This window comes from Oxyura jamaicensis, chromosome 3, assembly GCF_011077185.1.
Source record: "Oxyura jamaicensis isolate SHBP4307 breed ruddy duck chromosome 3, BPBGC_Ojam_1.0, whole genome shotgun sequence".
NCBI classification, from domain to species: Eukaryota; Metazoa; Chordata; class Aves; order Anseriformes; family Anatidae; genus Oxyura; species Oxyura jamaicensis.
Window position 1 is genome coordinate 25156392 of NC_048895.1, and position 24991 is coordinate 25181382.

Below are 24991 nucleotides of genomic sequence, written 5' to 3' on the forward strand. Positions count from 1 at the left end.
GCCGCTGCCGGCGCAGCAGGTCGGCCCGGCACCGCACCGCCCCCCACACGGCGTGCCTGGGGGCGTCACCGCGCAGCCCTACCGGCGGCCGCCGGGCCGCCCCGCTCCCCGCGGCGGGCGGCGAGACCCGGGGGAGCCATCGGCGGGGCTGACTGCGGAGCGGCGCCGGGCTCCGTCCCCACGCCGAGCCGGGGAAGGAGCGGTGCCGCGCCGACCTGCTGCGCCGGCAGCGGCGGGAGGGGGCCGGGCAGCCCCGCTGCTCCCGCCCCGCTCCGCCCGCACCTGCGGGGCCGCTCCGCCTCCTGCCTCCTCCGGGCCGTACCGAGCCGTGCCGCCTCCGCCCCGTCCCACCCCGGCGGCCCCCGCCGCCATCTTGCGCCCCGGCACCACTCGAGGCCCCCGGGGGGCCACCGCCGGTGTCCGCCCGCCGCCCTGAGGGGATGGTGGACGCCGAGGGGAAGGAGCGTGGGTGAAGCTCCCGAGAAGGGGCTGTGTCCTCCTTCAGGCTGGGGAGCAGCAGCTGCTGGACAGCTTTGGCCACATTTCCACTTAAACCCTCTAAACCTCCGTCTTGGTCCTGGTGTGTGTGGTGTAACGGTCTGCGGGTCAGCCTGAGCTGCGTCTGGTGAGCCACAGCTAGGGGATGGATGCTGAGGGTGGGTGGGTTGGTTCAGGCTTCACAGCGGGTTGTGTACGCACAGGGTGTGGTGGAAAATAAGGTTAAGGATTCACTGCCCCGTGGGTGGTTTTGAGGTTTTGTTGGTTCTCCTCTCCGAGGTAAGCCGATGTCTGAGGAGAGCAGGACGAGCTTGAGTGAACTGGATGGCCCCAGAGGTTGAAACCCGGGGCAGGTCTGGAGAAAGTTACAACGCGGAAAGGATGAAATTATCTCTTCCGCAGCTGGCCTGATCGTTACAGTGGGCTGCAGTGTGGTGTGGAGGTGTGCGAGCCACCACGGAGCTGAGGTGGGATTATGAGGAGCTCCTGGTGGGATAATTTAATGTATTTTCCTCTCAGAGAAGTGGGGCAGCACGTGGAAAGGTTCTGGACCGCAGCTGGGTGTACAAGAGAAGCAGAGGAAATCAGGCCACTTATTGTGCCTCTACTGGTTTTTCCTCCCTCAGCGGGGAGCGATGTGGGTTGGGAGATAGCCTGACAGAACGAGGGGGCTGTGGAGATAGATGGATGTTTCTTTAGGCAGTGCGGACATGCCTCTGGTAGAGACAGGTAAGGGAGAGACCCTGCCTGTCATCACAAACCCTGCTGCTTGCGAGGAGGCAGCTGGTAAAAGGTAGAGGGGCTGGGGAAGTGCCCCAGGTTTGCTTACATCAGCAGCACACGGTCTTATCCCTCAACCTGATGAGAGATGTGAGGGGCATACCTGACCTTCTTTTAATTTGGTGGTTCAGGTCAGAAGGATTTGCTCCCTCTTTCCCACCTTCTGGTAATGCTGTACTTGGAGAGAAATATGAAGCAGGGCCCTTGTTGTTTCAACTCCACTGAGCTGAAAAAGGAAGCCAGTGATGTGGAAATTAGGTTAAACCACATAAGTAGGCAGCTTTCTGCACGTAACTAATCTGTTAAGGAGAAAGCCTGGCTGCTGTGTACAGCAATGCTCAAGTGAATTCCAATGCAGTGGAATTGCAATGCAGTAACTAAGGGACAAACCCAGGCTTCTCCGCTTTGTTTGCAGGCCAGGAAGAGGTGGAAAGTGAGGGGAAATATGAGATATGGAGGGGGACGTGAAGCAGTTTTCTTCCTTCTGAAATGAAGGAGCATGTCACCTGAGCCACAGGGTTGTATGTTATGTCCTGGATGAGACCGAGGGAGAGCAGCAGATAAGCTAGAATTGGATATCAACTTTAAAACTTTGGCTGCAGCGTCTAATTTACAACATAGGTGTCACCCTGTCCTTTGAGTAATCCATTGCTGCTCTTTAGGGCTATCTACATGTGTCTCCTTGTCTTCTTGTTTCACAGGGGTGCATGGACTCACTACTGCATCTACAAGCTGCATCAAGAGCAGGCCTGGCAACACGTCTGTGCTGGGATACGAACAGCAGCTGTATGCAGCTGTCAGCGCAGTCCTGGTACAGGTGAAAAGGAGCTCCTGATCTCTGAGGTCATTAAATGGTGCAGGTGAGAACGGGATCCTGTGTGTTTCAGGGCTGTGAGTGGCAAAGAACCAATGTCAGGGTGGTGAGCAGGGGTATGACCAAGTAACTAACAGCTGCCGATCAGCACAGGTCGGATGGAAGGCTGCACTCAGTCTCACCTCATGCTCACCTCCAGGCAGTAATTAACCCATGCTTCATTCAGCAAGGCTATTATTAGAGAGGCACTTGGAGGAGAGCCCCTGGGACACGTCCCACTTCAATCGGCAGCAGCAGCCTCAAAGCACTGCTTAGGGCATCAGGCTGCTTCTGAAGCCCTAGTGCTGGCATCTTTGCTGCCTGTTGTCAGGTGCAAGAGCACACTGAGGAGACAAATGTCCTGCCTTGATTTATGCTCAAATACACTGGGAAAAGTGGTACGGGAGCTAGTGATTGTGGTTCGAAGCTTTGGTTCACTAAGCCTCGTCAAAGGCTACGCAGAGGCAAATTTGGCAGTGGTGTTTTGTGAAGAGTTAGGCATTGCTTCCTTGTTCATGTGCAGTTACCCAGCAGGTATGAGGAAGGTGGTTTATTGTTTTCCTACTGGGGTGCAGGGAAAGAGTTGACTCCCCAGGTGGATGCCATTAATTCCTCACATGTACATGGAGAAAAACAGTGGGTGACAAGCTAGAGAGAGACTAGATGTAGGGAGGAAGACAAATGGGAGAGCAAACAGCCTACTTGTAACCCAAAACACAACTAAGGTGACAGTAAAGTGCAACAAGGAAAGCCTGTAAAAAGGGTCGGACTCCCAGGCACTGCAGAGGAGAGGAGGAGGCCATAACATGCTTTAATATATGTATATATTATCTTCTTTCTAATCTGGCAGCCTTGTATGTTTATTTCAGTTTTAATAAATAAAAAAGGGGCTTACACAGCTCTTGCAGCATTACCCTTCCTCAAAAGCTGTGTGTGTGGAGGGGAATTATTTATTATTTGCTGCAAGGGAGGAGGGAGAAAATTATTTTTGCTTTGTTGAAAGAGCCATAGAAGAAAACAAAGGCATTAAAGGTAGAGAGAGTCTGGCATGGTGGAGCTGTAAGGCTTGTACTGGTAACTAGAGGCCTTGAATAAGCACTGAGAGATGCCCTCCCACAAAGACTTGACTAAGGCAGTGTGCTCAGCATGCTCTGTGGAACTGCAGCACACACGCGTTTTCCTGCAAAAGCATGTCTCCCTCTGTCAGCAGAAGGGGAGGCTGAATCTCTCAGCGCAGTACTGAACTTGTGGTAGCACAGAATATTTCAAGCTCCAGCTGCTGCTGTGCAGAGAATGAACTGGGGCTGAGGAACTGGAGTAGAGCAAGCCCCACGGCATGTGAAGAGGGTGGTTTGTCATTGCCCTGGTCACCTGTCCCCAGCCGACATGACATGCAAGCTGCACAGGGGCAGCATGAAGACCTTCCTCGCTGCTGTCTCCTGTGCTCTGAGTCAAAACACGGGGCACAGCTTCATCCCTCTGACCTAGTGACATGGCTAGGTGTGGGAGGGGTTCTTCTGGCGGTGCGTACAGATCAGCAGTGATAGAGTTAGGCCCAGGATGATTTTTCTTCATCTGGAATTTCCCTGCTTGCAATCATCTTTCTCCTTTCCTTCCCCTCTGCCTGTACTTGGAGAGTTTGCACTCCAAGCAGGCAAAGAGGCACAAATCGGGAAATTAGAAGCCAGCCTCCTGTGGAGTTATAAAGAGGGAAATAGCAGACTCAAGCAGCATTACAATCTAACACTTCCATTTTGTTTAGTTTGATAGCAATGGAATTTCTAGGAGCTGACAGCGCTTCAATTGCTCCAAAACACATGGGGGATATTGGCCCAAATGATTTGATTCCCCAAGCAACTTGCTCTGAATCTTGTTCTTCAGCCAAAATGTGGGGGTGTGGAAGATAGTGAGAGAATGCATCTGCTAGGTATGTGTCAGGAGATGAGCTTTGTGCTCCTGGAAGGGGAACAAATAATTAGCTCGGGAATAAGCAAGCTGCAGAAAGGTCTATGACTGAAAATGCTCGAGGCCTATCCAGTGACGTTTTTGTTCTAACTGATGCAGATGACCAGCCCGTCCACAGCAGCTGGCGCTGTCTTCCTGTCATTTGTTGCACTGTGGCTCTAGTCTGAATGCGCCTACAGCTGTGTCCTCTGCCACCAACAAAAGGAAGGGTCCAAAGAGAGCAGTTACGACATGCTGCCTGCCTTGGGCTCAGCTGCCTTGGGGGCATCCAAGAGAAAAACTTTTTTTCTTTCTACAGAAAGGGGGGAAGCTGAAAGGCAGATACCAGCAAAGAGTTTTCACTCTCAGACCAGTCTACATCAGGGTGATGAGGGAAGGCTACAGCTGGACTGCGCAGCCTGAGTTACTGCAGCGCAAGTAGGCTGAGGCTGGGCTGTTGTTCTGCTTCACCATTCTTACTGGAGCTTTCCTGCATCAGGCTGCTGGGCCTAAGTGTGCCCACTGCCTTACCATGGTATGCTTCCCCATTACTCCCCTTGTTTAACGGGAACACTGCTGTTGGAGAAGTTTGCCAGAGACATTTCAGTCTCTGAGGAGTTCCTTCTGAGGCCTGGACACGGCTCGAGAAGCCAGCCAGTACACAGCAGCTGGTGCACCGGGTATGGAAGAGCAGGCTGCCGCCACTGCACACAAGAGCAAGCTGCACGAGGGCGAACTAGCCTCCTCAACAGAAATATCCACAGATCATGCACAACACACTGCCTCTGCAGGCGGAACTGCTGTCCCAAAGCAACGCAGGCAGAGGGGTGGAAAGAGCAAATGGTGCTGTGGAAGTGCAGGGACAGATTTCTAACATAACACAAGGGACAGGGAGGGGAGATAGCAGCTTGGACCAAATGAAAAGAGATCGGGAACATGACAAGGAAGCGAATATGGTAAAAAAGCATACTACTGCTGAAAATGTGCAGTGACGCTAAAGTTCATGTGCCTTTGGGGCTACAGAAGAGCTGTCCAAGACAGGCTGTGTATCCTGAAACATTTGAAGTAGGACAGCACAAAAGTGCAGAGAATCCTGCTCTGAGTCTAGGACAGGATGGATCGAGATGTAGAGACCCCACACCACTCTCCCATTACGTAGGTAGGCTCAAACATAAGACATCATTCAGCACCAACATCAATTTAATTCTTCTCTCTTCAGGACAGGAACAGAGCAGATAGCCCTGGGGCTACATGAGCATGTGGAAAGGGGAAAAGGGACAAACCGAGCTGGGAAACCCCAGCTAAACATGCAGGCAACAGAACTGCTCGACTCAAGACAGCCCCGACCTGGGTGGCAGGAGAATGTAATCCTTCTGAGTCACTGAGGTGCTTTCCACTCAGCTGCTCAAAACTGCAACCCGATGGACAGGTCCGGGAAAGCAAAACCAAGTCTTACTCCTGCTGTTCTGTCCTTTTCCTAAGAGGCAGCAGGTTACTGTGGCCCTATGCAGCCCCAGAAGTAGTGAAGGAAGCAAGTCCATGACTGTGAAACTACAGGGTCAACGCGACGGCTTTGGCTGTTGTGTTCAGTATAGCGTTAGAAACAACTGGAATGTCTCTGGCGACTCTCTGAAAGGGGGGCATGTTGGGTCCTTCCAATGTGTCCAGGATACCTGCAGGGAACAGCAAAAAGGGGAGAAGGGCAGAAGTTAGTTCAGATGCAGATGGCAAGTTTCTTCTTGTTTTCCTCCCTGGCCACTTAGTGCAGAGCCCAGGCCTTGGAGATGATGGGAGGAGACATCTCGTCCGCAAAGGATGAACACTATCAACACCTCCATCCAGAGGTGTTCACTGCATACACACAAGAGTTTATCCCTGGGGCAGGGAAACAGATCCTTTCACTTCAGAGATGCCCAATCCACTCCTCTATCATCTGCCCTGAACAGAGATGCTGCTAAAGGTGCTGCCCTGCTGGGACAGCTTGGTAAATCCTCTCCGCACCTCATTCCAGGACATACCCTGCTCTTAGACCAATTGTTTGCTTTTGTGTTGAAATATACTTGCAGGCTTACATCAGGAGCTGCAGTTGTGGGTGCAATATGGAATTTCTGTCACTGCAACACAAACATAAGCCGTGGCTGGCAGGAAGCACACGTACTGCTCCAAGTGTTCTCCGGTTCCTGTCAATTACCCTCTCAAGACTGATAATCAGTCCTGGAGATCCTTGAAGAAAATTGCTTAGACTATATTCCACCCTATTTCATGTGCTAAGGAGTTGCAGATCAGGGCTCAGAACCTTGGCTGTGAGAACAGATCCAGGAAAGAACAGTGTTTGCCTCTAAAAGCACTTAAAATGCTATGCTGTAACCCTAAGTTATACAGATTTGAATTTATTTTTATTAATGGGGATTACTAATTTGCTAGGGGAAAAACTACAAAGAGAAAGAGGACTTGAATCTGTATAGCCTGGTAAATAGTGCTGACTGCAGAAGATGCAGGTTCTGCTGTCTGTGTTGTACAACACAAGATAGAAAAGTGTTTTGCAAAGAAGAAATGCTTTTATGACACGTTTCCTGATCATGATAAAGCTATCTGATTTCACCAGCGTTCAGGAAAGGCTAGACATCTGCACAAGAGCAGTCATTGCTGTAACATTTCACTTGTGGGTAAAGACAAAGCTTTGTGCCTCACAACTAATGTCTTAAGTACTAAACTCAGCACACAGACTTCCCCACGTCAACCCACTGCCCTGCTTTGACAGCTTCTGCTAACAAAGCTGGTGCTGGCCACTCTTGGGTGTGAATCTGGCCCAGGTGCCCTCAGGTCAGGTCCAAACTGCCCACCCTTTCTGGCAGAACAAAAAGCAGCTCGTCTTCCCCCGGATCTAAGAGGGGCTCCCTTCGTATCTCCCTTGCTTACCTTCTACCACCTTGTGGTAAGCGAAGTGCAGATAGAGGAGGAAAAGCATATGCAGAGCAGCAAGAGTCCCGCACAGGATGAGCCGCTGGGTATGCCCCACGGTGCGCGACACCAGCACAGCAACCTAGGAGAGAGGTGGAGATCAGAAGGTTTGAGACCAGATAGCTGCCACGTTGGCCTCTGGCGTTGCAGTCAGGTGCACAAAGGAGGATGGGCCAAGGAGTGAGAGAGAGTGCTCAGAGCCCTTTTTGCAGTCTGCACCAGCAAATTCAGAGCAATCTGACTTTGTTTTGAGTAGGTTAACCTTGCCCTATCTCACCAGGAGTTCAGGAGGCTCAGGCAGGACTCTCCACAGCAGCAGGGGCTGTAAGGGAACAAACCTCCTACAGCTGTCACGGTGGGTGAGGATGTTAAGCCAAGCGTCCCCTCCATATGCCAGTGGCCTGATGACGCAGAAGCATGATGCTGCTCTTCACAGCAGCCTAAGCAGCTGTGAAATGAACTGCCCGGCCCATGGAGCAGAAAGCAGGAAACACTTCCCTCCCTTTTTTGTCCCCAGAAGAGGAGGGCTTCAGCCGGTCACTTACCATTCGTAGTGTAGAGAGTCCACCAACGACCAACCAGAAGATATAGAAGAGGGAATGGAAGTGGATATTATAGGTGACAAAGAGAGTGATGCAGTGTCCAAAAAGACCATAGCCCTGACAAAACAAAAACATTCACGTTGCAAATATCACTCTCACACAAGGGCCCACTGAGCACGAGCAGCCTATTCCTGCAAAGTTCAACCAAAGCAAAGCTCCACAAACTCAATGCGAAAGAGTCAACCAGCACAATTTCAGCAGCAGCTCACATCCAGCCAATCTGTCTGAAGGATTCAGAATGTCAGCAATTGCAACAACTTGGGAATCAGAGGAAAGGACTTCTGATTCCAGAGAAATTGGAATCTCTTTTTTTTTTTTAAAAAAAATATTTGTGCCATCCCTGAGTCTGACACTGCAGGTCAGAAGAACATCCTGGATTTCCAGGTTGTCCCAGTGCAACAGGACTATGCTGACTTACAAAGACACTTCCAGAAAAGCTCACAGGCCAGCCTCCCCCTGGAACACCATGCAGACAACCCCCATCTTGGCACAGCCCCCCATACATACCAACAGCGACAGCGTCTGCACCATCGTGATTTGGGCATTGCACAGATATGCCAGGAAATAGATGAAGGAGGAGACTCCCAGCCAGTATCCAAAGCAGGTGCCGATAGCCGTGCCCATCAGTGTGCCTTCCCTCTGTGGAGACAGCGTCAGGATGAAGAAAACTCAAAGCGACCTTCCAGCACCTGAATTCCACCTCGGAGTACCCGGAGCCTTTCACAGGCATTATCAAATAGCTGGCTAACAGCATGCAGGACACCACACAACCTACACCCCAGCAGAAGAGCATCAAGACTTTCTGATGCAACATTCCTCCCCAAGCCTACAGGCTCTTCCTCAGATCAAAGCTTTTCAGCAAGATGCTATTCTGTTATGGGAGGTTTCCTTTCCCTTTCTTAGTTTCATTTTGGCAATCCCAAACCTGGTCAAACCCCAGTTTATCGAGACTCGCCGTACAATGATGGTGTCCGAGGTCTTCATCCCATGCAGAAGGATGGCCACCAGTGTGAAAACCAGCATGAGGGGTCCATAAAGCTCACCTGCAATCTTCTACAGGGAAAGAGAGAGGAAGGAAGGTTTGGTCAGTGCGCCTGGCTTCCAGGATCCCAACCCCAGGTGACGTGACGATTATTTTGGATAGTTTATCACCTAGTCAGTCACCTGAGAAGTAACAGCAGTGCCACTGCTGACTGGAGCCAGACGGAACAGGCTATGTGAGGAGTCGTCAAGGTGGTGTTAAACGGAATGCAGAAAGGGGGTAAGTGAAATCTAGAGGTCTAGAACTGTACCAGAATGGGGTCTGGAACAACTATAGGAAAGGGTTTACCGTCTTTAACATTTGCAGGGAGGTAAACACCTAACAAACTCAAATCCTTAGTAACATGGACTAATTAAGTTTTACAGGATGTTTGTGGGACATTCACTCAGAGCATGGAGTCTAATTCAGCAAAAGAGAACTCACCTGTGGGAAATTAATCATCTTCACGGGAATCATGGACTCCAGCAGTCTGCGTTGCAGCAAAGCAAGGAATGACATCAAAAGCAGGAACAACAACAAGAGAGTTAGTGAGATGCTTCAGAAGTAGAAGACCCCATATGTGCATCACTAGTGTTTGTTTTCTGCTATGGCTGACAGGGCTTGCGGGAGCAAGTCCTTCTAGGGGGTCACATAGGGTAAGTAAAGGAAGTCTTACTGTCAGCAGGTTAACTTTGCTGGGAGGATTCAAAGGTAATATTTAGGGATCCACTCAGGGATGAGTGATCACTGAGAGAATAGCAGGAAGTAAAAATACCTTTCTTCAGCCAGACTCAAAAAATTGTCCTTTTTGGACGGAACTACGCTGCGATCCCAATGGAAGCCGTGTAAGCCAACTGAGTAGAAAAGGTCGAAGATGTCCTAAAGCCCTTTTTACTGTTTAAAATTTTTCTCTGCTGAGAAGCTCAGCTGGGTGATAGGGTCACTAATGTTTCTGGGGGACCAGATTAAGACGAGCAGGGCTCATCACGGTGTGTTTCTCTGTCAGGGCCATGTCCCGACGCCCGCAGCCCACCCCACGCTGCTTCCCCGCACATCCTCGGGCTGGGCCTGCCCACCTGGCGCGCACTTGAACAGGCTCCACGTCGAAGTACGGCCGGAGGATGTCGATGTTGGCGTAGAGGCTGAAGGCCTTCGAGGCTTGCCTCTTCCCCACCTGCCACACCTGTGGGGAGAAGGCAGCGGGCAGCGGCGGCGGCGGCAGCGGGGCCGGGGGCGGCCGGGGTGCCGCGGCGGGGCCTGGCTCACCTGGTCAGCGACCTGCCGGCCGAGCTGCCCCCGCAGCCCCTTCACGCCCAGGAACTCCCCGTCCTCCTCGTCGGCGGCCCCCGCCTCGCCTTCCTCCTCCTCCTCCTCCTTCATGCGCTGGTGCATCTCCCCCATGTCCTCGAAGCTGGAGCCCGACGTGTCGTCCATGTTCTCCATGTCGATGACGGCCGAGCCGCCGCCCTGCGCCGGGGCACACGCCGTCAGCGCCCCGCCGAGCCCCGCCGCTCCCCCCGCGGCCGCCCGGCCCCACCTGCACGTTGTCCTCGAAGCCTCCCCACTCGGCGGCGCCGCTCCTGCCCCCGCTGCCCGAGGGCCCCGGCCCCGGGGCGGCCATCGCTGCCGCCGCGCTGGCTGCTGCGAGCCGCGGGGGGCGGCGCCGCTCTGACGGCTCCGGCGCGGCTCTCGCGGGATGGCGGCGCCGCCATCTTGTGCGCGGCGGCGGGAGGGGAGGTGAGGGGAGGGAAGGGGGAGCCACACGTAGGCGGGCCGCCGGGCCCTCGCCCTTTCCGCCCTCCCGTCGCCACACGGGCCGGCCCCGGCGAGATGGCGGCCAGGAGGGGCACCGACGAGATGCGGGAGCGGGTGGTGCTGGGCGAGTTCGGCGTCCGCAACGTGAGGGGGCCGGCGCGGGGCAGGGGGGCGGGCGGGGCAGGGGGCTCCCGCGGCGCTCACGGGCTGTGCCTCCCCTCAGGTGCACACCACAGACTTCCCCGGCAACTACCCCGGCTACGACGATGCCTGGGACCAGCAGCGCTTCGAGGAGGTCAGTGGGTGGCGGCTGGGGTCCCCGCGGGCGGTATTTGGGTGCCACGCGTGTGGCGTTTTTGGGGTCCCCGCGGGTGGCAGTGTGTGGTGACACCCCGCCTGTGCCCCCCTCAGGAGTTCCGCGTGGACGTGGTGGGCGAGGAGGACGGCGTGCTGGAGTTCGACATGGTGGGCATCGACGCGGCCATCGCCAACGCCTTCCGCCGCATCCTGCTCGCTGAGGTAGGGCTACGGGGTGGGAAGGGGGTTTGGGGCTGGGCGAGTGGTCTCGTGTTGAGTCAGCCCTTGGAGCTCTGGGAAAAGTGAAATTTCTTCTCATGCCTGTGCCCAAGGAGAGTCCGGACCTTAGGAGCCCAAGCATTACCACTTGTTGCACTTGAGGATGCTGTTGGTAAACTCTGGGGGTTGCTCTGCCCTTCATCTCTCATGCTCATCCCTTTTTTAAACAAAAGAAGGGAAAGGGGGGTTTATCAGAGAGCCTCTTTTGGCAAGAATACCAGTGAAAAGAGTCTGCAGAGCAATTATTTATGGAAGAGAAGGGATGGTGAAAATAAGACCGCTCTATCTGGATATTCTGTTGGTGGGTAGTTTGACTGTTACTAAGCCAATCTCTTGTCTCCCTGAGGTACCAACGATGGCTGTAGAGAAAGTCTTTGTGTACAACAACACATCCATTGTGCAGGACGAGATTCTGGCTCATCGCTTGGGCCTCATCCCTATTCGAGCTGACCCTCGACTATTTGAATATAGAAATCAAGGTGAGAGTCTTGGATCAAATAGACATATTGAAGGTTGAACCCAAAGGGATCACGTAAGCTGAGGAGAAGTGTGATTCCACAAAGACTCATGATGTTCTCTCCTTCCTAGGAGATGAAGAAGGGACAGAAATTGATACACTGCAGTTCCAGCTGAAAATAAAATGCAGCCGAAATCCTCAGGCAGCCAAGGAATCATCTGACCCTAATGAGCTGTATTTCAATCACAAAGGTAAGTTATTTCCCTGTCCTAAAATTAGGTGCTGTTTGTTCTTTTTTGTTTTGTTCCTGGGAGATGGGATTTGGTTGTTCTCTCAGGCCTGTGAACAGAGAAAGCTGATTCCCTCATTCTGCTAAACTCAACTTTTGCCACCCCCAGTCCCGTCCAGTCCTGTTTTCTGAGACAGCAGCTGGCTGATGCTTGCGGCTTCCCTTCACAGTATACAGCAAGCACATGACGTGGGTGCCCTTGGGGAATCAGACAGACCTCTTCCCAGATGCTGACTTCCGACCTGTTCACGACGACATCCTCATCGCACTGTTGCGACCTGGCCAGGAAATAGACGTGCTTATGCACTGTGTCAAGGGTATAGGTGAGTGCTGGGTCCTGGGGCGGGGGGGAGAGGAGTGTGCGTGCTCTGACTTGGGCACAGCTGTGTGAAAGGGAACTGTGGAGAATGGGTTTCCCCCCAGAATTTCAGGTCCTGGCATCCCTGCACTCTTGTGTCCTGAGGCTTGTTCTCATCCTTAATTCTTTGTGCAGGTAAAGATCATGCCAAGTTTTCTCCTGTGGCCACGGCTAGCTATCGACTGCTTCCTGACATTACTCTCCTGCAGCCTATTGAGGATGAGGCAGCTGAGACGTTGCAGAAGTGCTTTTCCCCTGGAGTCATTGAGATCCAGAACGTCAAGGGTACTTTCTTCCCTGCTCTAAAGTGCCTTGTTCCTTACAAGTCTTAGCAGAGACTGATAAGAGACTGGAGACAAATCTTGTAGATACTAAACTGTGTTGTGATGTTGCTGATCAGCAACAGTTCTTGTGATTCTGAGCCTGGGTTTATGGATGAGTGGTGGTCACATGCAAATGTGGTGATGAGCTGGCGTCCTGTCCTGGGGTACACACAAGCTTTGTGTTTGGGTTGGAAGTGTTCAGGAAGACCTGTTCTATCAGGCTGGAGTTTTGTATTAGGCATGTGTTAATTCTTTGTATTTGTGGCTTTGCTGCCTCTGCTGATGGGAGAGTGCTTGTTGGAGGGGTAGGTACTTTTGTGACTCCAAGGCATCCATGTGCTGCCGGTGCCCATTGCGTTTTGTCTTTTTCCCTTGTAGGAAAAAAGGTGGCAAGAGTAGCCAATGCACGGTTGGACACGTTCAGCAGGGAGGTCTTCCGACATGAGGGTCTGAAAAACCTCGTGCGCCTGGCAAGAGTGCGAAATCATTACATCTGTAAGTGTGATTTTACTTTGCCCAGCAGAGCCCTGCTCTGGTTTGTGCAAACGAGCGGAGACTGGCCAGTGTGCACATCTAGGTCTCTGTCTTCCCTTTCACCCTGACATTGTCAGTCTTCCTACGTTCATGTTCCAGTGGGGAACTACTGAGACAACGTAACCTCTTCTCTCCTGGCTGCCAAGGTCTGGCTTGCCAGAATTGCAGCGCAAAGGAAGATGGGGGACAGATGGTGGAGGCAGGCGCGGGCCGAAGCTGCGTAGTGGTGTGCTGACTCGTGTCTCTGTGCAGTTTCAGTGGAGTCTACGGGTATCTTGCCTCCAGACGTGCTGGTGAGCGAAGCCATCAAGATACTGATGGGAAAGTGTCAGCGCTTCCTGAACGAGCTGGACTCAGTGCCTATGGAGTGACCGGGGGGCAGCTGGGAAGCTTCCTGCACCTGCCTGCAGGAGTTGGTTCCTCTTCCGTAGGCAAGAGGTTTGAGACGGGTTGAAGAGTCCTAAGACCGTCTCTTTAAACTTTTAAATGGTTTGTAATGAGCCTCAGTGAGGAGATGGACTAAAATAAAAGCTTTCCTTTACAGCTGCCTGCTTCTGTGCTGCTAACAATTGCGAGGCTGTAGAGTATGCAGCGAAGAAAGTGGCAGCAGGCCTGAAGCTGAGTAGTAGCGTTTATTTCAGGTTGCAAGCAGTGCGCGAAGAGGACTGATACGGCAGCGTAGCAGAGCACGTGGCAGCAGGTCAGTGAGATCGTGACACATCCCTGTCAGCTCGGGACTGTTTTGGAGGTGTCAAGCTCTGTGGTCGCTTACAGGCTGTATTGTCACGTAGAACTGGGCTGCTCTGCATGGTGGGCAAGGTGGAGTATAAAACATGCTCTGGAAAAACAGTCTGTGCCCTGTAAGTATCTCAAGCTATGGTATTTCTTTCCAGGTGTTAGCTTTGACTATTCTGTTCTCAGTTTCACTGACTGAGCATGCTTTGGGCTCACCTTGAAGCAGAACTGAGTTTTCCAGGGCATGGTGGAGGGCAAGTGACAGTTCCAGTGCCCGTCTCCACTGAGGGAAGCCTGGGCTAACGTGCAGGTTAGCATCCGTGGAGAGCACTGCTGTTGGAACCAGGATGTTCTTGGCTTGTGAAAGTCTCCCTTGACAAGCTGATAAAAGAACAGGGACACCAGAGTGGGCTGAGTGATGGTGTGTTCCAGCTGCCTAAGTTAAGTGGATTGAGTGCAGGAAATCATGCTTTCTCTGTGCTGGTGTCGGCGGGATGTGGTTACACGTGCTGTGTACATACATCGTTACAGGTGTGGGGGGCTGCCCTGTAGGGAGTGAGTCTGTTCAGGGCAGAGCCGGTGACGGTCTGGAAGCAGGACAGAAACAGCAGGTGACCCCTGGTGTCACCTCCCTGTCCCGCGTTGCTGTACTGGTGCAGGCCCGTGCTTTGCTTCCAGGTATTTCAAGCCCGCTGGTAGTTGCTTGTTGGGAAACTGGCTGCTTCCCTGTAAAGGTTGGGCTGGGAGCACAGTTGGTGTTTTGTCAGGGTGCTTGCTGGCTCTTGCACCTTTGTGCTTTCAGCAGTCTTGCAGGAACCTTGGTGGGCAGAGCTGGAGCCCCAAGAGCTAGGCCTACATCAGTTCTGTAGTCTGTACCTTCTTGTCTAGTGCTCCTTACAACCACAGCCGAGTGACCTTCCCCGTGCTTCTTCCCTGTTTGAAACTCAGGTCAGCGATGCAGACCTGTCTTGTGTGTGAGCTACACGGGGTAGGAGTGAGGGCTGCTGTAAGCATGTCAAAGTCCCATTCCCACAGCTGGGGCTAGGCAAATGGCTGATCAAATGCATTTAGGTGTTAGTCTCTTTTCAAAAAGAGTAATTTTGAGCTGGATCTTGTCAATTTAAACAAGCTGAAACAGTTTTCCTGCTGAGCAGGATTATAGCTGGGGCCTTGAGAAAAGATTTTGTAACAAACTTAGTGAATTGTTTCAGGGGAAGCTGCTGCAGCTGCTGTAAGGCAGCAGTAGTGGAGCCTGGGCTGCTGCTTGAGTTTTCAAGGCGTGCTTAGTTTTCCATGGTCATGCCATGGAGTTTCACTGTGGCAACACCCACCCTGTGAGCTGTAAGCTGGGACCTAGTGGCTGCAGAGAGTTGACATAAACCAGCTCTGCCTGACCATGACTACGTTAGTGCGAATCGTCCCTTGCTTTCCAGTGTAATTGGCTAGTTGGGAATGGTGCATCCCTTCCCTGAAGGGGTGCAGTGACTATCAGCACCCGTGCTTCTTTTTTTTTGGCAGCCGGAATAAGGAGTGCTGAATACAAATGAAATCAATACACCGTGGGTATGAAACTGGAATAGCTTTACTGACATTCAGAGGTGTAACACAACCAGTTCAGAGACAGCTTCAGATTTAAACATTCCTACAAAAAAAAGGTTCTAAAACCATTTAAAAAACAAAACAAAACAAAACTTGTGTCTATCATGAAGTCACAGAATGTTAAAACAACACAATAAATACACCCAGCCTTTGCTAGAGCCAGGAGCCATGTTAGCTCAGAGGTTAAAAAAGTTTGAGGCCAGGAAGAAAGTGGAGGGTGCTGGTGGAACAGTGGGGCAGGAGGATGAGCAGATTCCCAAGGCCTGCTCTTCCTTTCTGTGCTCCCACCCTTCTGGCTGGTCTGCCCAAGCGGAGGCACCACCTTCTTCCCCGCTGTGGTTTACTACCTGTTCTAGCTCCATGGCCAACCTGCCAGCTCGCTCAGGACAGACTCTCCCAGCTCCCGTGCCACGGTGAGAGCAGGTGAACGAGCTGTTTGTCACCTAAGAAAACCCAGCTTTGTGCGCTGGGGTTTGCGAGGAGTCCCACCTCATCTGAAACCCAGTGTCTGGCCTGGCTCCTCCCTGTAAGCTGCAGTGTAACCCCTGCCCCTCCTGCCCCACACCATTCTCTGCGAAGTACCAGCTTGGGTAAAAACTCAGGCTCCTGCCACCTCTGCAGCGACGCGGGGAGGAGATCCCTTTTGGTTTGCAGGTGCTTCAGCTATTGGTCCAGATTTTGTATACCCTGCACTGGCCGTGAGCATCAGGGCGTGGTAAAAAGAAAAAGATAAGAAAAAAAAGTCCTGCTCCCCCACAGGATGTCCAAGGAAGGCTGGCAGAAAGTAAAAGCCTTCCCTTTGGCCCTGGGTGGAACAAGCTGTATGATCCTATATATATATACACACCTGTGTATATATATGTATGGTGGCGTCTGCCTCCTAGAGAGGAGCTGCACCTTAAGAAGACTGATCTCGAGATCCTAGAGCGCCGCAAGATTCCTGGCACACAGCCCTCAGCCCAAGGCTCTCAGCATCCTGGGTGGAAACGGATTCATCAGAGTACAAGTCTGCTAGGGACAAGTGTGATAGGCATGAGAGGAGTGTCTGATGTGTTCTCTGCAAAGCCTGGCTACAAGCACCCGGAGAAAGGTGAGGGTAGCCCCCTTCACACGCTGCACTACTCTGCCTTTTGCGTTAATCCTAAACCCCAAGAGATGAAGAAGTGGAGTAAGAGTGATCCCAGGCTATAGGATGGCCGGGCTTTACCTAAGAGTCTACAGGCTCAGCTCCCACCCTGCGGAGATGCAGGGTCTGAAGATGCTCATCCAGTGGAGGGGAGGGGAAGGAACAAGAGAAAGCTTAACAGACTGGGTCAGACGCCACTGCAGGTCCCACCCCAGCGTTGGGAGGAGAACGGGACGGGACCTGCGAGGGCTTTATTCAGACGAATGCTGATGGAGGCGATGACAAGGAGAATCTAATGTGCTTACTATGAGAAGAGACACAATATAAGGTAGGAGAGGAGACAGTTGCAGCATCCCAGGCTCAGGGCTCAAAGAGTGTATTAAGACTTTCTCCGTCCTCATTTTCTAGCACATCTGTCTCCAGTGATGGCTTCACCTTCTTGAAGAGAGACGGCAGGTTCCGGATATGAACGTCCTTGCGGAACTGCTCCCCAAGGGGCTTCTGCAGAGGACAGAGAGGCAGGCATCAGGCATTACTACCCCCACAGCCCCGCTCAGCTCAGGGGCAGGCCCTGGCCTCAGGGCAATCCCACACTTGCATTTTGGGGAACCTCAGGCCTGGTGTTTCCCAAGTGCCAGGGCATCAGGGTAATAGCACATTTTAGCACATCAACCTCCAGTGCCCCCATCCCCACAAAAGCCCAGCACCCCCTTCGCAGCTGTGTTCATGTTCGAACCCTGTTCCCCAGGGGCACCCCTGTGTAAGGCAGCCCACCTCCGAGTGAAAAATCACCGCCGATATCCCCAGGATATCACCTACCCCAATGCAACCCGTGATGAGGCGCTTGAAATGATCCTTCCGGCGCTTGTCTGCCACCTTCTGCAGCGCTGGGTTCAGCAGCTTGGAATCAAACTGCTCCAAGGAGTCCTTCTGGATGTCGGGGATCTGCTCCATCACGGCCTTCAGCTCAGCATAGCGAGGGCGCTGCGGGGAGAAACATGGACAGTGCAGCTGCCATCCCTGGCGCCGTTAGCTCCTCCGCCCCAACCCAAGTGGGTATGAGATTTGTCTTCCACCACTCCCCAGCCAACCCCGTGTCCCGACAAAGGGCAGCTTCTCACCAAGGCCTCGTAGATCTGGAACGCCAGGTGGACAAGAGCAGCCATGCAGCCGTCGTGCTGCCCGTGAGTCTGCAGGCCCTTCAGCACGCTGGTGAAAAACCAGGACACGGCGTCGGGCAGCAGGTTCCCTGAAAGCACCTGGGGGAGAGGCACTGTCAGCACAGAAGCAGGACACCGGCAGCAGACTGCCCTTCTGCAGCAGCGCAGCTGTCCCAAGGGAGAGGGTTCCCGGGGTGAAGCAGCCGTGCTTCTCGCTGCGTTCACAGCTTGCTCCCCTAATCCTGCCAGAACCAATCCCCTCTTCCTCCCGTAGGTACCTGTTTGAGCAGCGGCCAGCAAAGCTGGGTTGTGGTTCTTTGGCAGGACAAGGTGTCTTTCCAGGAGAGGGACGTATAGGCAGTGACCAGCAGAGCAGTGCAAACATCCTGAAAAGGAGTCGGAGAAGTAACCAGTCAGGGGCTGTTTCCCACCTCTGTGATTCAAACCAGAAGGGACAGGTGGGCTCCTGGGACAGCTCTGGGAGATTTTACAGAGAGAAAAAGCAGCTGCTGTGTCAAATTCTTCCTGGTGAGAACAGGAGTCCAGGATGGAGATAGAGCCAGGGAGCCTAGGGGGGCAAATGCCCTGTGCCTCGCCTGCAGAAGAGCTGAAACACTGTCGCTGAATGTTTTACTGGATCCCAGCCCCCAGTGTTCTGTGTGGCTTCTGCCACAATTAACAGAGCACCCCTACAAAATGAGTAAGTTCTGGAGAGGTTTCCTGTGCTGGGGAATGCTGAAGCAGACTAGATCTCCAGGTCTGGCTGCACCACAGAGAGTGTGACTGAGTGCAGAGAAAGGATGGTGGCGGTCAGAGCAGGAGCTCTTACCTCCTGCTTCGTCAGACACTTCCCAAGCTCGGTGAGCTCTGCGCTGGCAGGAGGAGCCACCTCTGTGGCCATTGCTTCATCATCTGCAGAGAGAAAAGCAATGCTGTGAACACGGCCTCCCGAGGACTGACAGAGCAAGGACTGAGCTCTCAGAACACTGCACGTCCCGCTCTTTTCCTCAGCCCTCCCCTTGGTGCCTTTAGGATCAGCTGCTCCAGCAGCGCACACCCTACAGCAGTCACGCCTAGGCCAGACTGGGATTTTCTGTGGCCCCCAGGCCCACCGGGCGGGATTGAAGCTGAAGGCTGTGCGCCAAACAGATACCAGTTGGGCACAGCTTCCCGCAGCAGGCCAGCTTCCCCTCTTAAGGAATGGGAGGGGTGTTTGCACACACCAAGGGGGCGGGAAAGCAAAGGTGGGCAGTTACTCACCATCTCCGTCTGCAGCAACAGCAGAGTTGTGCTCAGCCCCTTTCTTAGAAACACAGCAAACGGCTGCAAAAACAATTGTAGGTCAGAGGAGCAGAACAGGCAGGATGTTAGCTCAGAACATGCAGAGGTTATCCTCTCTACTCTCATGGGATCCGAGCTGCTTCAAGCTCCCCCCAGCTCCCTCTCCCTACACCTCTCTCCTCACGCAGTATCTGAAGAATCTGACAGCACAACGCAACAGGCCAAATGCTGCACTCACTGGAAGGCTGAAGCACCTCGCTCCCAGCATCCTCCCGCCCGCTGCATGGTGGCTGCTTCCTATTACTAAGAACCAAGAACATGCAAAATCATCTGAAGCCCCAGACCTATAAAGAGCAGCATTTTAAGGCAACAAGGCTGACAAAGAAAGGAGATACGAGGGTGATGACCTGTAAACTCTATGTTTCCCAGCCTACCTGCTCAAAGCCACATTGACAGAAAGACAATATTAGAGAAAGGGAATGCAGAGAAGGGAGACTGCTTGTGGGAAGGGACTCTTCCCTTCTGCCTGCAACAACTGCTCTAGACTCACACAAACTTCCCACCCATGCCAGCGGACCTAGCTTGATTTCACTTACTGATGAGATCCATGACTTCTCGGGTCAGCAGCCTGACCAACTGCTCCTCAAGCATCTCCTGAGACTCCGGGTTGTCATCTGCAGCATCGTCCTCACTGAGGAGAACAGGTTTTAGTGTGAAGGGAGCCAGCGTCTAACAGCATCCCCTCTGCCCAAGCACCGGGAGTCAGGCACCCTCGGGGCAGACACCGAGCTAGCCCTGGGTCCCACTAAGCCCACCGCTCCCTCAGCGCGGCGGGGAGCACTGAGGTGCAATTGTGGCAAGGGGCACGGTGGGTTGAGCAACCTCCTTGCCAGCACCACCTGGTAGCAAGTCCGAGAGCAAAACAGAGAGCTGTGAACTCGAGTCAGCCCCGGAAGCACCAGTGTCTTCCACCTCTCTTCTGACAAGGCTGTTTCATGGACAAAGGCCTACGTGGAAGACCAAAGCTCCACCCGACTCCTTCCCCCACTACCAGTACCCAGCAAGGGGCGCTTACCAGAGCATGCTTCGCTGGTTGATCACTTGCCATTTCTGAGACAACCTCTGTTTAAGAGCAAGACAAAAGAGAAGATTCAAAAGCTTCCTAAGGAGCCATCCTGGACACACTGCAAAGAGGCCCAGGTGCCGCTCTCACTCGCAAGCAGCAATAGCTGCCTAAGGAAGCAAAGGAAGAGCTTTAAACACGGCTCTCATGTTGAATGGGACAAGAACTGCTGCCAACTGCGCCAAATAACCAGAAAGGCATTGGTGGCTGCACTGGCTCTAGGAATCCAAGTGAGCTGTCAGAAAAATGTGGGGGGACAGGCCAACGTCCCCCTCAAAAACTCCCAGTGCTGAAGGTTGAGGACCTGATAACCATGGGTTTGAATTCACAGCAAGGGGTGCTTTGGAGAGACACAGAAGCTCTCGCAGACTGCTGCCAGCTGCTACAAGGAGTCTGGGCTGCGAGGAACAGGCGTAGAACAAGCTGTTTTCTTACCACATGCAGATAGGTAAAGAGTGGTCCCAGCATGGGGCAGACAAGGGTTTCGTAGTATTCTGGAGGGCAGGAGAGTACCAAGGGCTTCACAAACACACCTGCACAGCGCAGTTAAGGAAGAGACACACAGCACACGTGGCCGCTGCTCCACTGCTGGAAGCTGCCCATTCCACCAGGAGGCCAAGCGACAGCACGCGGGGCTCCTCCTCTGGGAAGAGCTGTTCCTGCTCATGCCCTGGTAGGATCACACCTCTGCCACAGCAGGCATTTCCCCATTTGCCTACCTCCCCAGTCACCTTTCCTTGGCTTGACCATACTTCAAACAAATCTAGGAAGCCACTGGGCTTTCGCTTTACATGCTTGAAGCCCCCCTAGCTGAGCTGAGACAGTGAGGGAAGGATACGGAGCATGGGACGCAGCCTGTAGTCAGGAATGTTGTTGAGATTGGTGAAAGCTGAGCTGAGGAGTTGGGTGGCAAGACCCTCAACGGTGTAGAAATCCTGCTGCATGGAAGGGCCTGCGTTTCCCAGGATGTGGAAACTGCAAGGAAAAACAAATCAGTCAGAACAGTGCCAGATAACAGGTACCATGCATCTGACCTGAAAGGCTGCCAGAACTATCAACTTCAGATTACAGAGTTGCCATGCACTTAAAGAAACATTATAGAGGAATTTTAGCATAGTATCGCTCTTCTTTTGGGATAGCTGCAGAGAGAGGGTCCATAAATTAAGCATTTAAGCAGTAAAAAAGCACTGTCACGTGCTGATGTATCCTAACACAGGATTAAAAAGGGCAAAGAGGCAAAGTGCTCCAATCCAGCTACCCTGTTGTGGAAGAGCTAAAAAGCAGATCCCCATTTTGAGGTACTTTCTCCAATGAGTGTGTACCGTGTGTGTGGTAGGTTAAACCACCAGTGTAGCTCACCACTGCACCTGGTTTTTGTTTTCTACAGGACACAGCACACACAAAAAGCCCGTGTCTAGAAGAAGTCAGCACCCAGCAACAGCCCAGTGCTCCAGCTATGCAACACAGGATTGTGTGGGGGGCATCTGGTGCTCTTACCAGTTGTCGTAGAGGGTACAAAAGAAACCCTGCATCCTTTCTAAGACTGTTTTGTAAACAGGAGAGTCATAAAGCTCCAGCAGAGGCTGAGGGAGACCTGTGGGAAAGAATAAATGTCAGCTACATTAAGGAGAGCAAAGGCCTGGAAGCACTCAGTGAGGGAAGCACTCAGCAAAACAACATGCAGCCCAGTGGGAAGAGGGGCAGCAACCCCGGAGCTGAACCTCTCTGCGGGGGTCAGTCAAGCTCACACTGGTTGTGGCAATGCAGAGGTGTTCACGCCAGGGCTGGTATAGCCCCCTCATTCCTCCAGAGCAGAGCTTACTGGAGCTATCAAACCCACTCAGAAGCAAAGCTGACAGTTGTGCAGCTCAGCTAACAGCCTGCCCCTTCTGGTCTGTATTCATCTCTGTCAGCACACGTATTATTGACTGCTGAACTGCAATATTAATAAGCTTAGAGATCAAGGCCCTGGGGCTCTATGTGCACAGGGCACAGAGAGTTTATAGGTCACAGAAAATGAAGCATCTCCTCATTTTACAGACAGGAAATGGAGGTAAGAAAGACAAAGCAACTTCCCCAAAGTCTTTTGCTCTCTGGCAAAACCTGAAGTTAAACCCCAGTTTCCGAGTCATGGTTCATACTTTTGCCCACAAGACATTTACGCTAAGCTGGAAAGGCTTCTGTGTTCACAAGCTCAAGCCTATTTTAAGAAAGTTCCAAAAGTCTCTTCCTTATAAATGACAGGACCATGTTGCAGGACTTGACTCCTACCCCGGATAGGTTTCTGCACCAGCACTCGCAGCTCCTGTTTGAGCACCAGCTCTACCCAAAGGCAGACAATTGTAACAGCCCAAGTCACTCCAGCGTGAAATGCCACACTGCACCCACCCAGCTGGGTTAAGAAGTTTCGCAGAGTACCCTTCATTTAATGCAGAAGAAACACAAGTACATTTATCTGAGACCAATAACTTACTGAACTTCTTCCTTGTAGCAGGTTCAAAGCAGAGCTGAGCTGTAAATACTGCAAGGAAGCTGGCTCTCCAGCCCCTCTTTGCTTCCACTGCTAGTGGGAGTGGACCACTGCCTCATACACCTTTGAAGACCCTGCCCACACATTCCTAAAGAGCAGCTCCTTACCTAGGATGGCATTCTTCTCCACCTCCAGCATGTCTAGAGCCTTTGCAAATGTTTCCCCCAGCTTAGCCACCATTTCTGGCATGTAGAGATTGTTGTGAGTCCTGAAACAGAAGAGTACTTGGTTTATATTCATGTGGCTCGTCCCATCTTGCCCTTGACAGTGGGATCCTCTCCTTCAGCTTGTGAACAGCTCCTCTGAGGCAGACGATGAGGAAGGTGAGACCAAGCACGTGTGCATGGGATCCCCCTTCCCCACCTGCAAAAATATTGGGGAAGCTCACCCGACAGAGACATGGAGTGATTCCACCTCATGTCCTGAATCTCCTGGCTGCCCCTTCTACTTCTCAGTCCACCCCACCCCTCGCAAGCACTGGCAGTAAGAACTCCCAGCAGTTCTCCAGCTGATGCTGGCAACAGCTTGGCCAAAGGGATCAGAGAATGTATTTTAAAAACTGACAAGACACGGATTCTGTAATCTCAACAGATCTTCGGCACATGAGGCCCCTGCAGAGGGAGGGGCTGTTTCAGCTCCAAAATACACACACTGCCCCCCAGGGATGGGTCACAGTCCCCAGAATGGCAGGCGGCATCGGAGGGGCTCTGGGGAGAACATCAGCCTGATGCAGGTGTTGCTGGTGGCAGACACACGTGCCCCCTGGACAAGGCATCCAGCTGGGAACAGCTCCGCAGCACCAGGAGGCGGCTGCGGTCAGCTCTCCGAGAGGGACACCAATTCGGCCACGGGTGGCTGGCTCTTGCCATCCAGGCCAAAATGGGCCCCCTCTTAGCCAGGGCACTGACGCTCAGAGCTGGACTCGGCAGGGGGTGTCTCTCTCACCTACCTCTCTCCTTTGAGACCTCAGACCTCCACTCTGGGTGTCGCCAGCTGCACACAGCACAAATCCTGCAGCCTCCTCCAAAACTGCAATGCCATTGTACCTGCTGCTAGAGGTGATCAAGGGCAACTCAGTATCTCTCCCTAGAGCAGCGTTTCCCAAAGCAGGGGGGTACATGGGAATGGCTGGGGGAAGGGAGCGCAGACAGACCTCAGTATGTTCTCCAGAGTCTCAGCTTTCACTCATGTCTTAATGATTTTTTGGTTTATTTTAATTTTTTGGAAGGTGTCTGTTCACAATCCTGGCAACCCCGGTGCAGCGATAGCTGCCTGCGTTAGCTTCGAAACAGCGACTATCCCGTTTCCCTCTGCAAGTGTTCAATACTTCCCTGCTCACTGCAAGTGAGGAAGGCAAGTATTTAAGTCTCATAAGAGATCCCTCCTTTGCCACTCATACTCATTCTGGGCTGGGTCTCAAAGCATGCAACAGGCCTCAAAGCGGACAGAAGCTGGTTCTACTTTCTCAAGAGAGCCCATGGATTAGCCCCGCTTCCAAAAGTTTGAGTAATGCTGTTCCAATGACTCAGAAAACTGCATTTCTGCTTGAGGCTGTCCTGAAACCTAGCTATTAAAATCACCTCTCGTACGTCTCCTGCCTGCTCCATGCCAGCACTGGCTTTGCCTCATGCTAAGCAGAAGGGCAGCGAGGCAAACCCAAGGCCTGTGGTACTGCGGGGTGAGCCCTGAAACCTCACTGCTCTCACCCCAACAGGATGGGTCAGACAGTCACATCCTGAAGCTGTGCTCACGGTCCTTAGTTGCTTCAGAGTCCTTGAGGCATTTTCTCAAGTCTGACAGCTGGGAGGGCAGATATTCACTCACAGGCCAATCGCCCTTACTAGTTCAGCCACGTCCCAATGGGAATAGAGAGACAACGTCTCAGTTGCTCCCCCCAGGAGTTAACAAAGCATCCAACAGCCCTTGTACATGATGGAGATACAGCCTCTAGGCATGGTCCAGCTGAGACTCTCATCACTGAGCAGCATTCCTGGGCATCCCACCAACAAGAAAGCATGGAAAAAAAATGGAGAGATGTTTATACTTCAAGCAAAGGATATAATACTCGAGGAAGTATATTTTCAGAAAGGGTCACAGCTCTGCTGGAAAGAGTGTCTGATGCCTACAGAGGTGGGCGTGGAGGCCAGAGGATGAGTCCTTTAGGACAGTCCATGCCTGAAGCGTCTTGACCCAGACCTGGAGCTGTCTACACTGAAAATGCTACAGCATCCATGTCTACCCAACAGTTCTTTCACCAGCATTAATGCCTTGACAATGTCAGGACCTCATCAAGAGCAGTTCCAGAAAAGCCTTTGTGCAAAGTATTTTGCTGCGCCTGATCAGTCCATTTGTAACAAAAACAACAAAAATGAAAGCCACAAGCAAATCCCAACACAATAAAGGTGCTGTGCCAACGAGTCCATGCAGCTAGCTGTTGGCTCCAGGAAGTGCCCTCATCTAGAGGCGAGATAACATTGGTGGCTGGA

At 52.7% G+C, this 24991-nt stretch overlaps 4 protein-coding genes across 8 annotated transcripts in view; 1 reads left to right on the plus strand and 3 right to left on the minus strand.

The window, feature by feature from the left end:
- The window catches only part of LRRC73 (leucine rich repeat containing 73), a 7069-nt gene extending 6650 nt beyond the window's left edge, over positions 1-419 (minus strand). The window contains exon 1 of the mRNA XM_035321638.1: positions 396-419. The gene's annotated coding sequence lies outside the window, so the exon portion shown is untranslated. The remainder of the gene's footprint in view (positions 1-395) is intronic.
- Positions 420-5257: 4838 nt separating this feature from the next.
- Positions 5258-10327, minus strand: YIPF3 (Yip1 domain family member 3). Its single transcript, XM_035321637.1, has 9 exons — positions 10197-10327; positions 9926-10126; positions 9736-9842; positions 9104-9149; positions 8599-8691; positions 8146-8277; positions 7582-7695; positions 6995-7118; positions 5258-5748 (listed from the first exon to the last, which is right to left on the minus strand). Exons 1-9 carry the CDS (start codon positions 10278-10280, stop codon positions 5627-5629), a joined length of 1023 nt encoding a protein of 340 aa, XP_035177528.1. The 5' UTR covers positions 10281-10327; the 3' UTR covers positions 5258-5626.
- Positions 10328-10438: 111 nt separating this feature from the next.
- On the plus strand, positions 10439-13498 carry POLR1C (RNA polymerase I and III subunit C). The gene is made up of 9 exons (XM_035321636.1): positions 10439-10558; positions 10638-10709; positions 10826-10933; positions 11337-11469; positions 11579-11698; positions 11907-12059; positions 12230-12379; positions 12796-12912; positions 13204-13498. The coding sequence occupies exons 1-9, from the start codon at positions 10490-10492 to the stop codon at positions 13320-13322; spliced, it is 1041 nt and encodes a 346-aa protein (XP_035177527.1). The 5' UTR covers positions 10439-10489; the 3' UTR covers positions 13323-13498.
- Positions 13499-15250: 1752 nt separating this feature from the next.
- XPO5 (exportin 5) overlaps positions 15251-24991 on the minus strand; it is a 28200-nt gene continuing 18459 nt past the window's right edge. For all 5 annotated transcript variants that reach the window (XM_035321796.1, XM_035321794.1, XM_035321795.1 and 2 more), the window contains 12 exons: positions 22613-22713; positions 21473-21569; positions 20814-20950; positions 20411-20508; positions 19928-19974; positions 19449-19543; positions 18832-18894; positions 18401-18483; positions 17850-17957; positions 17533-17670; positions 17231-17395; positions 15251-16912 (listed from right to left, as the gene is read on the minus strand). In XM_035321796.1, the coding sequence (XP_035177687.1) occupies positions 16772-16912; positions 17231-17395; positions 17533-17670; positions 17850-17957; positions 18401-18483; positions 18832-18894; positions 19449-19543; positions 19928-19974; positions 20411-20508; positions 20814-20950; positions 21473-21569; positions 22613-22713 (1273 nt within the window). In that variant the 3' untranslated portion in view covers positions 15251-16771. The remainder of the gene's footprint in view (positions 16913-17230; positions 17396-17532; positions 17671-17849; positions 17958-18400; positions 18484-18831; positions 18895-19448; positions 19544-19927; positions 19975-20410; positions 20509-20813; positions 20951-21472; positions 21570-22612; positions 22714-24991) is intronic.